The sequence below is a fragment of the Ambystoma mexicanum genome, chromosome 5p, assembly GCF_040938575.1.
Source record: "Ambystoma mexicanum isolate Mex_15411 chromosome 5p, UKY_AmexF1_1, whole genome shotgun sequence".
NCBI classification, from domain to species: domain Eukaryota; kingdom Metazoa; phylum Chordata; class Amphibia; order Caudata; family Ambystomatidae; genus Ambystoma; species Ambystoma mexicanum.
Genome location: NC_090930.1, coordinates 534,461,569 through 534,475,523, shown reverse-complemented (window position 1 = coordinate 534,475,523; position 13,955 = coordinate 534,461,569). Strand labels below are relative to the sequence as shown.

General features: G+C 43.4%; 1 protein-coding gene across 15 annotated transcripts in view; it reads right to left on the bottom strand.

Annotated features, from left to right (window-relative positions):
* The window catches only part of DACH2 (dachshund family transcription factor 2), a 1,006,899-nt gene that overhangs the window by 58,592 nt on the left and 934,352 nt on the right, over window positions 1-13,955 (bottom strand). For all 15 annotated transcript variants that reach the window (XM_069612949.1, XM_069612948.1, XM_069612947.1 and 12 more), the window contains one exon: window positions 11,534-11,599. In XM_069612949.1, coding sequence (XP_069469050.1) covers window positions 11,534-11,599 — 66 coding nt within the window. The remainder of the gene's footprint in view (window positions 1-11,533; window positions 11,600-13,955) is intronic.

Here is a 13,955-nt window from a genome sequence, read left to right as displayed (position 1 = left end):
AAATTGTGGATTCGACTACCATTCTAACCATTGTAATCTCATAATCCGGAATTAAAATGAGATCTGCAAAGATGTTGTTCAGCCGGCAAGATATTGCAGGCAGTTAAGCTTTTCCCCCAGGTCAGAGGCTGCAATCCCTAGCAAGGCTGACTCAGCCCTTCAACCTTCTGAGGTTGATCAATTAAGTACCATTGAATGTGTTAATATTATCAACTATCATTACAGTGGTCAGACGTGGGAGGAATTCGGGATGAAGGGCTATGCTGTATTTGAGAGTGACATTTGAACACATCACTCTTATCATCCACAGCGGCCATTTCATCAACATGTCTGGTCCCTGATAGAGCTGTACGCCTCGGCTGGGCACTGATCTGCTACATATGGAATCTCTGAGAAGCTGTCGTCTGCCATTTCCTTCACTCCTCATTCACCTCGATCCGCGTTATCATGCCCACTGGTACTGTACCGGCAGCAATCCAAACCCATGGTCACTCATGCCAACTAAGCTCAGGCGGCACACTACCTCTGAGTGTATGTGCACTGCAACTTCATGAGATGCAGCTGAGCACTAGCCCAGGGTAAAGCCCGTCAGTGCGGCCTAGCAAGCACGGCTTTTATAAACATGGCAGGCAGGAAATGTATCTTGCCTTTCACTTCTCCTTCTACATAACTTGTGCTTGATAGGGCTGTGGGATTTGAGACCACAGTTTATCGAAGGCGGGAAGATGTTTTATGTGCCAAAAGAACATGGTGACACACTCAAGTGTGATTACAGTGCTGTACCACTCTCCCCCCACCACACAAAGATGAGCAGCTTTTGATTCATGCATTGGTTGTAGAAGATATCAACAGCCACGTCAGCTTGAGAAAAATCCAATAACGAGAAAAGTGATGGGTGGAATGTTTTGAATTAATTTGAACCACTGGCATTGCTCTGGGCAACCTTCAGCACCACCGTTTCAAGCCCATCTGTGCCATTGCAAAAGGGTCCCGCCATATGTAAATCAGTCAGGTACTGCGACCAATGGGAGCATACCAGCATGAACCTCTAGACTGGGGCACCTCTGCACGGAAACACAAGCAACCCCAGGCATGTTTTGGCCTTGTTGTGCCTCATCAGTGAGGTTTAATCCAATAACAATTTTCAGGTGATACATTTCCTTCATATTACCGTAAAGGCTGTATGCTAGCTAAGCGTGCAAAGGAGAGATCTCCATAGGCAGGGAAGGGCCTTGGTTTCATGAACCACTGTAGCTAGAAAACATGTTACTTATACATGACAGAAATATTGCCTTCACATTCTTTCCTGCATACACCTACGCCCATCCTAACAAAAGAATATCACTTTATATTGCAATAAATATTTTGTGGAAAAGGCTGGATTTGCAGTCATGCAATTGTGAAGGCAGAGAGCTTGAGCAAGAGGTTGATCTACATACACAATCCAAAATATTGCAGTGAAAGCCAAGTCTACCTTGAAACTGCGTGCTATCTAGAATGTCATGTAACTTCAGACCCAGATGCAGCACATAAATTGCTACCATCAAGAAGATGCACTTAAAATCCCCCATGACCCCCTTGCTTGCGTCCTGGTTCTCCTTGATCTTCCAGCATCATTCGACACAGTAGACGGTCTTCAGCATTGAACACCTACCTTGCTAACCACCACCAGTTCGTCCAAACAGATTCCTCCACATCTCCAATTCTACCCATCACCTGTGGCATCCCACACGGATCCACACCTTCCCCTGTGATCTTCGATTTTTACATGGAACCGTGCTGAACCCTCCGGCCTCCACAGAATATCCACATCCACCGATACGCAGGTGACACCCGGCTCAACCACAAGATATCCTCTATTGAAGAGATCCACTGGCACGTGGCCTGCCTCGCATTGATCCAGTCCTGGATGTCCAGTGCTTGCCTAAAGCTCATCCCCTAAAAAAGACCAAATTCCTATTGCTCCCCAACAACAGCCAACCCTCTGCTATCAACCTTGAGGGCTCCACACCCCAGCTGTAAGTACCGACATGTGCAGACTTGAACTCCACTGGTGCAGGAAGGAAAGGACCAGTGACAGGCATTCCCTGGCTACACCCCCACAATCTCTGGAACCTCCTCCCCATCACCCCCTCATTTCTACATTTCAGGAAGGAGCTCAAGACCCTCCTCTTTAATGAATGACTCCTCCCCAACACCTAGGTCCACACACCCTCCACTCCACACCTAATCTCAGACTGGGGGATCTGCTCCCCTCTGTTTCTGCCCCTGGTTGATTGTAGAACTCTTGCTGGCAATTGCCCACCCTTCCCCTCCCCCATTGTTAGCTCCATGCTCCTTTGTATCTCTGCATCTCCAGGCCGTGTCACACTATGATTTATAAAAACACTCCTTTTCTTCCCAAAGCCAGGGCCACACTAAATAAATACCCTCATAATAATAATAACAATGACAATAATAACAATATGATGCAGATTTCTTACACCAGTGCAGCAATATATGCGCAGTATTTTCACTAGGGCAAAGATAGCTCTGGTTTAAAAATGCAGTGAATCAATACTTTTATTTAAATGGGGCCATTCTAGCCCAGTGCAATTTTTGAGAAAAAAGTGGACTTCTGCTTCAGCAAAGTTTCAAAATAGGGCCCCTGGGGCTAAGAGCCAGGCTCTCGAAACAGTTACAGTGGAGACATGTTAGAAAACCCTTTTCCAGTTCTCTAGTTATGTATTTGTTTAGGTAACTATGCAAATATTTATGTATGTAGTCATACATTTACAGGCGTTCGAGTGGAAGCCTCGCATGATAAAATGTGTGAAGTCCTAAGGGTAGTGGGTTCAGTAGAAGCGTGGAACACAATTAGGCATACACAGTGATCTAGCACAGTGAGCTAAGCGCTTGCTCCCGATATCTGTGTGCAGCCTGCTGTGGCAGGTTCATATCCCTGCAGGGTAAACTCAGCCTTTCATCCTACTGAGGTCGATAAATTGAGTACCACTCTGTGGGATAATAATGTCTTCTGTTATTTCAGCGCTCTGTGACCAATGAGTGTGTAGCGCTATATAAGAAATATATTATAATTATTAGTTGTTGCTTTCCTTGAAAGTGCCTTGTCAATATTAAAAGACATTTCTGACTTGTTGAGTGTATATGTTGTTACTGCTTCTGAGGGTTCCTGGTGAGAGCATTGCACCCCATGGCCTTCTATCTATTCTTTGTGACATGCATGCCAGCTACACAGGTCCAGACAGATGAGGGGCACAGGCAGAATGAAGACCCTTACACTGCAATATCCAGATCTCAGCTGGACCCTCATGTGGATCTACCACAGAATCCCTATAAGTACTTAACTTCAACATTGGAAGTGACTGGGACAGGAGAGGAGAGGGGCGGGGCAGTGATATGTTGGACACTCTTAGAAACATATGAAAACATGACTACGAGTGGGATGTCAGATTGTTATTTTCTAGGGTACAATGGTGTGGTGTACTTACTGGGGTACTTAGAAAGATCATCCTCTGTAAAGTTCATCATGATGCCAGACATCATCAAACATCTAAGGAATGCATTTATTCAGCGTGGTGTGTCTATCCTTGTTACAGAAATGTCAGTGGTAGAACTGTACCAGAAATAGTAGTAGAACTGTGACTCCGGTGGGGGACAGGATAGGCAGGAGGGGAGCAACATGCAACACATTTTCAGGGGCTGCAGCCATGCTGGTTGACAGCCAATTGAGTTGAAACAGATTTCAATTTAGCTGTAACTGCTATTGGGTAGTAAAGGGGAGAAGTGTGCTTTAACTCTACAAAGAACAGCTCCGGAATAATGAAAATGGTGGTAAAAAGTAATGAAACGGTTAACAGTAAAGAAAAAAAGCAGCGGCCCTCTGCTCCCGACGGTTCCCGGCTCACTTCCACCACTGCCCATGGTTGACCTCAGAAAGAGCAACAAACTGATCTCTATAAGGCAAGGATCTGAGGCCATGCGGCTTTACCTATGTATTTAATCGATGCATTCTTTCAGATATAAGAACAGCCCATATGAAGAATCAAGTTAGATGCTGCACATATTAATTCATTCTATGAAAACACCATCCACACTCTGCTCCTTAGCGGATCACTTGAATGCAAACATTAGGATCATTTGGGAAAACCTCCCGATGGGCACGCCTACAGCATGGGCAACGCCTCTAAAACATCACTCATTATGGGAGCCTTGATTGAGGAATCTGGTGACCAGCGTGAACACCACTACACTGTCATTCATTTGATTTATCAGTCATTTGTAATGCGCACTATAGAGCAACAACTGTGTTTCAAGGCGCATCAAGACAAGGGGGGAGGAGGAAAAGGGATCAAGCAATGAACGAAACGTTCTTAAAAGGTCCTGAAACATTCAGAACGTGCAAGTGCTATAGTATGAGAGCATAACACGACATACCCATTTAAGGGGCATGCGTCGGGTGCAAGGTCAGCCCTGAGACATGTTGGTATGACAGAAGGGGCATCACAGATGGGGATGGAGATATTGATCACTCGTTCTTAGAGCTGCCCCCAAGACCACAGCTCCAAGCAGATTCAGAGGCACAGAGCTCAGTTGGCGCATGCCCTGGAGTGCATGAAGGGTCTGTGTAAATGACTAGATTGTTTGAAGTGGCACGTCTACTATACAATATGAATATTACCCACGTTTACAGACATTTGAGTAGCTTCAAAGGGAATATTTTACACTAAATTCGTTAAAAAGTACTCTGGGCTGTGTATTAGGGTTTACAAGAAAGCACTGATAACGACACTTAAAAGGAACAAAAATAGCTGCACATAAACTAAAGCCCAGTAAATATATCATTCTTAAAGTATGCTGCTGACCTCAGTATGTGACCTTACATGACCGCTGCCATCACTTGATTGCATATCGACATACATCTGGAAGTATTGGGTTCATATTTTGTGGGTTATCTTTTCTTTTTTTGTATTGTGCATTTGGTTAAAAACAAAACCTTAAGCAGTTTCACATAAAAGAAGTATTATTAAATATATTACAAAAAACACATTTTATATTAAACACAAACTATAAAACAATTCGCAGTCCATAGAGCAAGAGTATACCTGTATTAGTGATACAAAATAGGTGGACTTGTTTTCCATTGGGCCACATAATAAACATATATAAAAGGAATCTACTATGTACTTCTTAATCATATAACTACAAGTATTAAAGGTTAGCGTGCACTGTGGCTATTATGTGGGGAATAAGACCCGAATAATGTCAAGGCCTCCTTCTACACACAGTAGCCCGCACGGGTTATCACTAATGGAGTCGCTCCACAAGAGTGCTCCAAAATTGGTCACCCTGGATGTCTTTCACACATGCAACCAGTGATTGATATCCCTTCAAATGTTGCACTTCTAAGCAGGGACACTGGGTAAGTACATGCCGACTGGTTTTGACTCCTATATTACATAGCTGACATACTCTGGCTTCATAAGGTACATTAGACCAGCCACCATAATATTTATAAGTCGACAAGATATTGAGTCAAAAATAGGAAATTGATCTCCTTAATTTGCTGTCACATATTTTGGTTAAATAAGGACAGAGGCATCTGTATGAAAGCCATCTTGGCAATATTCTTGATCTCGCCTGTTGTTGTGCAGTTTACAGATATAGTCATCCCTGTCCAAAACCTGTCTCTTCCGCTTCAGATTTGCCAAGACATTTGCGTGTTATCCCTCTGCTCCCATTCCTCCTTTTCCACTACTGTTTGTGAGGGTTTGATTGTCACTTGCATTGCATGGGGTTGCAAATTCTTTTACCGCGGAATCATTTCTGCAGTAAGTTGACCAGCTCCCATCCGGAAATGCTAGAATTGCTGAAGATGTAGTTAAAAGCTCTCTTACTCTGTCCCAATTGATTGGTTCCATCTCCTTCCCGCCACCAGCAGGTTTCATATATGAACTACTATATCATGAGTTTGCAAAGGTTTGTAAAGCACCCAGCAGTGGAAATTCTCCTGACATAAATATGTCCAGTAATATCCATTTTCAATAAATACATACAAAAAACAAAACAGCAAAGTGCCACTTAAGCAAACACCTCTTCTTAAGTGGAAGAAGGGGTAGCATAGAAATTCACTTTTATAATTTTATTTAATGGACCCACTGTTCCATGGAACTGACTTTGATGCCTTTCAAGACAACACAGTGACATGACTGTCACTTTAGATCACAGTGTGGCTTGCGTGGCACCTTAAACCCACCCCAAAACGAATTTGTTAAAAAACGAAAATTATAACATTCCCTAAAATGTCAAATGTGTTCTTCTATTCTGAATTTTCGCAGCGAGAATGGGCCCCAAAACATTATTTTAGGAATTTGACGAAGCACAAATAATACAAAGTGGCAGGAACATCACATACGTCATTTGCTGCATGTGCAACCATATTGGGACAGGGACAGAGAGTAGACGTTACTCGGAGCATCTGCCACACTCAGAAGCACTACTTAGTGCCCAATACCATGCCAAGCAACATGGCCACCTTTCATCATCGTACATGAAATATAAACACACTTACCTTGACAAAGACCCCCAAGTGTTTGAAACATGTGTCGGAACCTTTTGGTAACATTAAAAAACCATTGGCACGATTAAATATACAAGCTCTCCTCATTTATTGAATTGTGACCCTACAAACCTAAGTCAATTCATTCTTAACATATGAACTATGTATCCGGCACCAACTTCGTAAGAATCCCCAACCATTCTGCAACTTCTCGTCGGGGGGCAATGTGCACTGTCCCATTGGGTTCTTACAACAGGCTGCTAAATACGCACCTACCTCTAGAAAACAAGCTTAAGGGTGGTAGACAAACCTTCCCGGTGCTCCCACCTCCCCCCTCCCGATATTGTGTGTGAGATCCACCATATCAGACCCTGCCCCTGCAACCAAGATTAAGAGCTCATTTAAGCAGACAAACGTCAATCTGAGCCGAAGGCCTTCCCTTTCCCTCTGAGTTTGTCAGCAAGTAAGAGGTGCGGTGCCTGTGAAAACAACAGCGCAACGTGGCATCACTGATAAATGTGAAGCCTGTGGCGGACATTTTAAGTAGCTTCACCCGTCTGTATGAATCGAGACCTACATGGGGAGGTTTTGTTTCCAGTGAGTGAGCACAGTACAGAAACTCCACTCGGCGAGCGAGAGACAATAATTCTAGAATTTCACATTTGGGTTAATTTACTATGCTTCAGTTTATGCTCCTGACCTGTTAAAATGGGTTCCTAGTGATAGCATCGACAGTCAAAGCATTGACAAACCACATCATTGACACCAAAGCATCTAAAAAAAAACATTGACTGCATTTTTGGTTAAAAAAAATTATGAGGGGGTTCCCCCCAAACCCTGACTTTTTAATGGTTTAAAACACTTTTTTATTCAACTAAACCCTTTACCATTGAAAAAAATGCATTTGATGTTTTTTCCCGATGCTTTATTTTCAATGGTATGGTTTGTCGATGCTTTGTTTTAGATGCAATGACCGGATACCGTTAAAATGCTAACGTTTATAAAGAATGGCGTGTTTTATCTAAGAGATTGAGCAGGGCATTATTTGTGTAACTGTTGCTCTTCTGCAAAAATAGAAATGTATTTGTCAAGCAGGAAGCCGCGCAAGATGGCTTCCGTTCAGCACCAGGTCACTCTAGGGGTGGCCCTTTAATGCGCGCCTTCAGAGAGGACGCGCTGGGGCTATCTAATTAGCTGACTGGAGATACGTTATTTGTTTCTGAAAGTGATGACCTCCCAGCTAATGAGAGGTGAAACGGAGCAAAGTCAAGCGAGGGGTTCAAAGAGGTCATCCATTATAAGTGGGAACAAACCTTGCATTTACAGCCAGCTCGCTGCGCACTCTGCTTATTACAGGGGCCTGGCAGGTCAATAACTTCCCTTCCCCGGTCTCGCAGTTGGCTTTCTTGACGATACCTGAGGGGGAACGAGGAAACGAGCAGGGGCTGTTTAATGTACGGTGTGTACATGCATGTAGACACCGAGGCTTCTGCAATTTACACAAAGTGCTTGTATAAATAATGGAAATGCTGGGGTACGTCGGGACTGTGGGCAGGGGGCACTTGGAAGTGTGCAACATAAAATGTCGGTTAGCAGCGTCCCTTGTGCGATATTTAAAGTGATGCATGTTGGCATTTTGTAATTGAAAGGCAGAATAGCAATAGATGAGCAGAGAGGGTTTAGTGCAACCCACTATGCTTGCTCTATGCCCTGTATAAAGGCTTTGATATAGTGACGTGCAAGTCTTCATCGACATCGGCAAAATCAGCACAGGATACCCTGTTATCTTCCGTTTTAATGGCATAGTGCACTACTAGTCCTCTCAAATCAAGCATGACCACTGAGGCGTCGCTGAGGCGGGGGGGTCTGAGAGGGCTATACCCCCGGGTCTTTTGGTTGTAGCCCCGGATAGAAGCTCAGGGGTTACAGCCAAAAAGCTAGATAGCCTCGAGTCCCGACAGTCCCGACATTAGCGTAGCCCCGGATCTTTTCCAGACCTAGCAACAACCCTGCCTCACTCCAATGCTCAAACTTGCCCTCTCTCTTTAATGGTGTGCATGATGGGTGGGGGAAGGGGGCCTGAAAAGGACATAAAGAGGTGTGATACTCCCTTCCATACTTAAAGTTGCTCTGTATTTTCGATAACGTGGAGTGCCAGGGTGGCCGGAAGTGGACACACAGAGATGCAATGCTCTCTTTCATACAGAAAGTTGCCCTCTATGTTTAATAAAAGCCCTCACATGCAACGTTGGCAGTCACCAGAAAGGGACATATGGAGGTGGGACGCTCCGTGCTACTTAAAGTTGCCCTGTTTGTTTTATGACAGTCATCACGTGCAGTGCCAGCGTGACCAGAAGGGGACTTATGAGGTGGAACGCTCTTTTTCATGCTTAAAGTTGCCCCCTCTAGGTCTAATGAAACTCCTCACGTGCAATGTAGGCAGTCTCCAGAAAGGGACATATGGTGGCGGGACGCTCTTTTTCATACTTAAAGTTGCCTTGTATGTGTATGTTTAATCACAGTCCTAGTGTGCAGTTCTTGTGGTGACCAGGAGGGGACATATGAAGGTGGAACACCCTCTTTGCTACTTAAAGTTGCCCTGTAGATTTAATGATGGTCCTCGCGTGTAATTCTGCTGGTGACCTGAAGGGGACACTCTCTTTGGTCCTCTCTACTTAAATGTTATCCTTTGTAAACTGCAACAGCACCATCAAACATATGAATCCAAAGTGCTTGGCAGGCCGAAGTACCTTCAAACACGGTTTGATGTTGAATATGTCAAACGCGGCCCCTGAAGTTTAACAGTACTAGAGGGGCAACGCTGTTTTTAGCCTATGTTTACTTAACAGAGATGATCTGCTATGGCACAGACAGACCCAGCACAGTATGGCCAGGGCACACATTTCTGAAGGGGTTTTCACAGCTGGAGAGGCACCAAAAAGTCTAGGAAAGACGGAAATTAGGTACAACTATTGAGTCCTTATAATATGTTCACAGGTTCCGTCTCCTCTGTTTCAAGCTTGAAGACATTTAAAGTGGCTTCAGGCAAACCATTGGAGAGTCTTTGGTGAGAATCCGCTGTGAATATTCTTGGGTCTTGAGACAAGTTATCTGACTAGTTTATCATTTCATATTGCTTTTGTGAAGCTTCTGGTATACTGATTAAAGTGGCACGTTTGCTGAGATTATTGAATATTCTAAATGGTTAGTGTTGAGAGTTGGATCCATCAAAGATTCTACGAGTATGATAGGCTGTTAGAATTGAGCAAATTAAGAATAATGACAATAGCAATTTATGATTATTTTTATGAACGAGCAATCATAATTGTTATAATATGTATTAATTTATAATCTTTCTAATCATTCTTATTGTCAGTAATAATATTCACCACAATATTTATCAGTATGACCAATGTTAACAGTATTATTTGATAATAATAATAGCATACAACTGGGAGTGAATAATTGATTAAAACGAAAGGGAAGAGTGCCCATCCCCAATAACAAATTGTGGAATTCACTGTTTAAAAAACGAGCAATGTTGAAAATAGTTTGAAAAAGATAATGGATTAAAATAAAGAAAACATCTAATTTGAAGAGCAATGTCAGCAAAAAGTTGTTTCTCCGCTCAGGAATTTGTCGAAATGTGCTCTTCCTTATTTGCTGACATCCTGTTCAATGCATTGTTAAATGTCACTGTTAAAAATGTAATGGTTCAACACACGAATCTCCATAATCCTGTAGATCACTTTCAGGACACGCCTATGTTGACAGTTACCATTTTGAATTTACTATTGTGATGTACAAATTCTCTTGGGCAGATCATCCAATAGAACAATGCTAAATGTAACCTATTTCAGTTCATTTCAGTGTAGGGATTTGCATAGCTGACAGACTTTGACAAGATGGCCGCTGAGCACCAAAACATCCAGAGCCCTGACATAATCTTACTGTGGAAATATGCTGATTTTAAATACAGTAAGGGCCTTTATACCTTCCCCCAGCAGACAAGACGAGCGAGGGATGGTGTTAAGAAGCCTGGACAGAAAATGTTTGTTGCCTACTGATCTAAGTTTAAAAGGAGTTCCTGGTTCACACTGAAAACATAGACACACCAACCTACGCTGCATCAGTTCTTTTATGTGTTGCAGTGTCCTCCCAACCTTCAGCCTCTCTTCATGCATCAGAAGCATTCCCACTGATACTGCAACACCACTCAGCTTATAAAGGTATCACTGATATGCACTGAAAGCATATTTTATCCCCTCAAATAAAGCAACAATAAGCGCGATATTAACTGTGCTAATAAATAACTGCTACAAACATATCTCAGTCGACATTGTGTTGTTAAACTCTGCCAACAGTTCAGTGTATGAATGAGACCATAAACACACCAGGATACAATTCAGCTGCACATCACTTTGGACCATCAATTCTACTTCCACGACCAAATGGGGTGGCTAGATGACTCAATGTCATCCATACACAACATCTCTAGACCTGGGCTTTCATTTATCAAGTGACTGAAATCTAGGGAATTCGTGCAAGAGGTTTAGTGCAAGTGGTTCAGCAAATGAAACCAAGTCTACATGCCGTAGAATCCACTAGTGCATTGCATGAAACATGGAAGGGCTAAAGAGGTGTCAATGCAACATGCATCCACATGTCCACCCTTCATCAGACACTGGTGTCTGGCGAGAAAGACTCCTCAGCCATCAGTCAGTTGCAGAATGGACTGGCCGGCCTAGAGTGCAGCTGGCTGGACATGTTGGTCCTTACGTTGTCACTCTTGATGAATTCATTAGACCATGCTGGGCTCTGGCTCAACAAAGATGGCGTTTCACAGAAAGACACACACTCTATGGGAGGGAACCGTTAACATATAATTCCCTTCTTTCTTCTAGAGAACAAATATAGCTTAGATTGTGTTTTGCTTCTTTTTACAATGCCAGTAGTAAAAATGTCTTACTGCACCTTGCATCGCTGCACTGTCAAGCTGAGGCCCATTGTGTTCCGTTTCCATCTCTGGGATCCCCACATCTGAAAGAAGGGACCATCAGGATTAATGCAGAATTTGCTCTCCCATAGTTGAATCCAAGTCATCCGAAATATTTGCACACAGCTCATATGCATGTTACAGTCGCACACACGCATGCGCACCATTAACATCCATTTCACTACCAACATGTATGTACCGTAGGCGAATGAGCAAATGTCAGTGGGAAACTGTTGATACATACAAGGTAACGCATACTGCATGTGGGCCGCTGCATCTTTCCTAACCTGTTTGTCATGCCCTCAGGGGGACGCGCATTGATCCCTGCTGCCATATTAGCTTGTCAATAAAATTTCCATTGCAAATACCACGCTCAGTACCATCCATCACCCGCACATGGGGAAATAAAGCCGTGGACAGATATTAATCTCCACGGAACAAATATTAAACTGCATTGAAGCCACCAGTGTGGTGAGGCCATGCCGTGTAATCGGGGTTTTAATGGAAGAGGAAAACACGCTTGCAGTTCAAATGCGCTCTCCTGTGTCGAGAGGACAAGTGTTCCACACTTCCTATGTCACAGGAGCGGGTTTCATACCTGGCACTATCCGAAACTGCACTTTCCAGGCATAAATAGTGAGGATTACTCAACATGGGAAATTCTGAACACATTTTGAAGTTCAATGTTTAGATTTAAAAAAAAAAAATCACAATTGAGTATCTTCTTTAAAAAAGGGGAAATATGAGCTTTTACATTTAGGGAGGCAAATGAAGCTCACAAATAGACATGCTCTTCAAGAGAAATCCTTTAGCAGGATTTAAAACATATGGAATGCATGTCAGGACAGATTAATACCTAAAAGGTGTAAGCAAACAAGCCAAAGAAGGATTATTATTCATGGGTGTTAAGTCTTACAAATATGATCATTCTGTGCCCCCCCTCCCAAACACGAGATATTACGTATGAATATCCGTTTAGATGCTGAACTGTAATTGGCCAGCATTTATGGGGCTTGGATAACACCTCTGTATGGGAGGCCAATAACTGAGGGACTGAGAATGAACAATACAGGCGCAACGTCTTTGACAGGCCTCCAGCTACTCCAAAGCTTTCCAGGGAATCTCTACCCAACATATGAAGAGTGACTTCCTGGCCCTTTAGTGAAGGCCCCTGCAGGGCAACCCCCAAGCAGTTATTGAGTTTTAGTGAGTATATTGCACACAAGTCAACATCAATACTCCTTGTGTAAGGGATGAAGTCTAAGGGAAAGAAATCCAAGAAAAAGTTGAAGGATTCCTTGATAACTCCATCCCAACCAATCACAAAGGGTATTAGGTAATATTATCCCCATAAATAATGTTGCCATACATATAGATGCCAGGAAACGGCATAAGTGACATTATTTATGGGACCATTTATGAGGTAAATGGGAGCAGAGGGTGCAAGGGTGACCCCACTCCCTTAAAAAAAAAAAAGATGGCGATTACAGGCAATATCGCCTCAAACAAATGACATCATTTTTATATGGCGACATTTATGCTGGGATAATAAGAAATGGAACCTCACACAGTCCATCAACAACCCCTCAAGAAAAAACGGACAGGATCCTGTTGCAGGAATTGCCTTTGACTTGCTTTTGTAAGAGACTCAAAGGAGGTTTGTGCTGCGTGGAAAATGTTAATTTTCATTCACATTGTAAAAGAGTAAACACGGCCACAACCTTTCTCAAGGTGTTCGAGCAAAATACAAATACAGCCATCGTGGTTACTGTGGAACATTTTTGATTGTTACTTTGTAAAGGTAATTGAGTTCTGCAATGCTATTAATACCCCGATTACTTACTGGTAACCTCCACTGCACCGAATCCTTTTCGAGCTCAACACAGTCTTTATAGATGTACTCCTTGGGATACAGTCCACTGAGGTCAGGCAAGTAATAGCCCTGGATCTTTTAGGGAAGCAGATCTGGGGATGAAAGCATTAATTGGCACAGTGGTGAAGGGTTCTTTCTTCAGGCTGTGCCAACTTCACTGGACCCGTCCTTTTCTTCCGAAGGAAAAGCATGCAGGAACGGGAAGGGGGTGGGGGTGGGGGTGGGGGTGAGAGTGTTGATCTATTCAAAGCTATGCTATGCCAGTGCTATGCACACAGGCAGCCCAGCCTATCAACCTCTACATCTGCAAGAAGTCGAAAATGCTGGGGTGAATCTTATATTTGGGATTGCAAAGGGAGAACCAGCTTCTGGTCTTAGAAAGACAGCGTTTGGCTTTCACCGCGTAACTGGGTATCCTTTCAGGTACTGTGCTTAGCATTCAAATCTATCCAAGGACTGTCACCCCCAGGGTCGGACTGGGGCATACAATTGTCTCGGGCAGCAATGAAAAAGTGGCCCACCGTTGC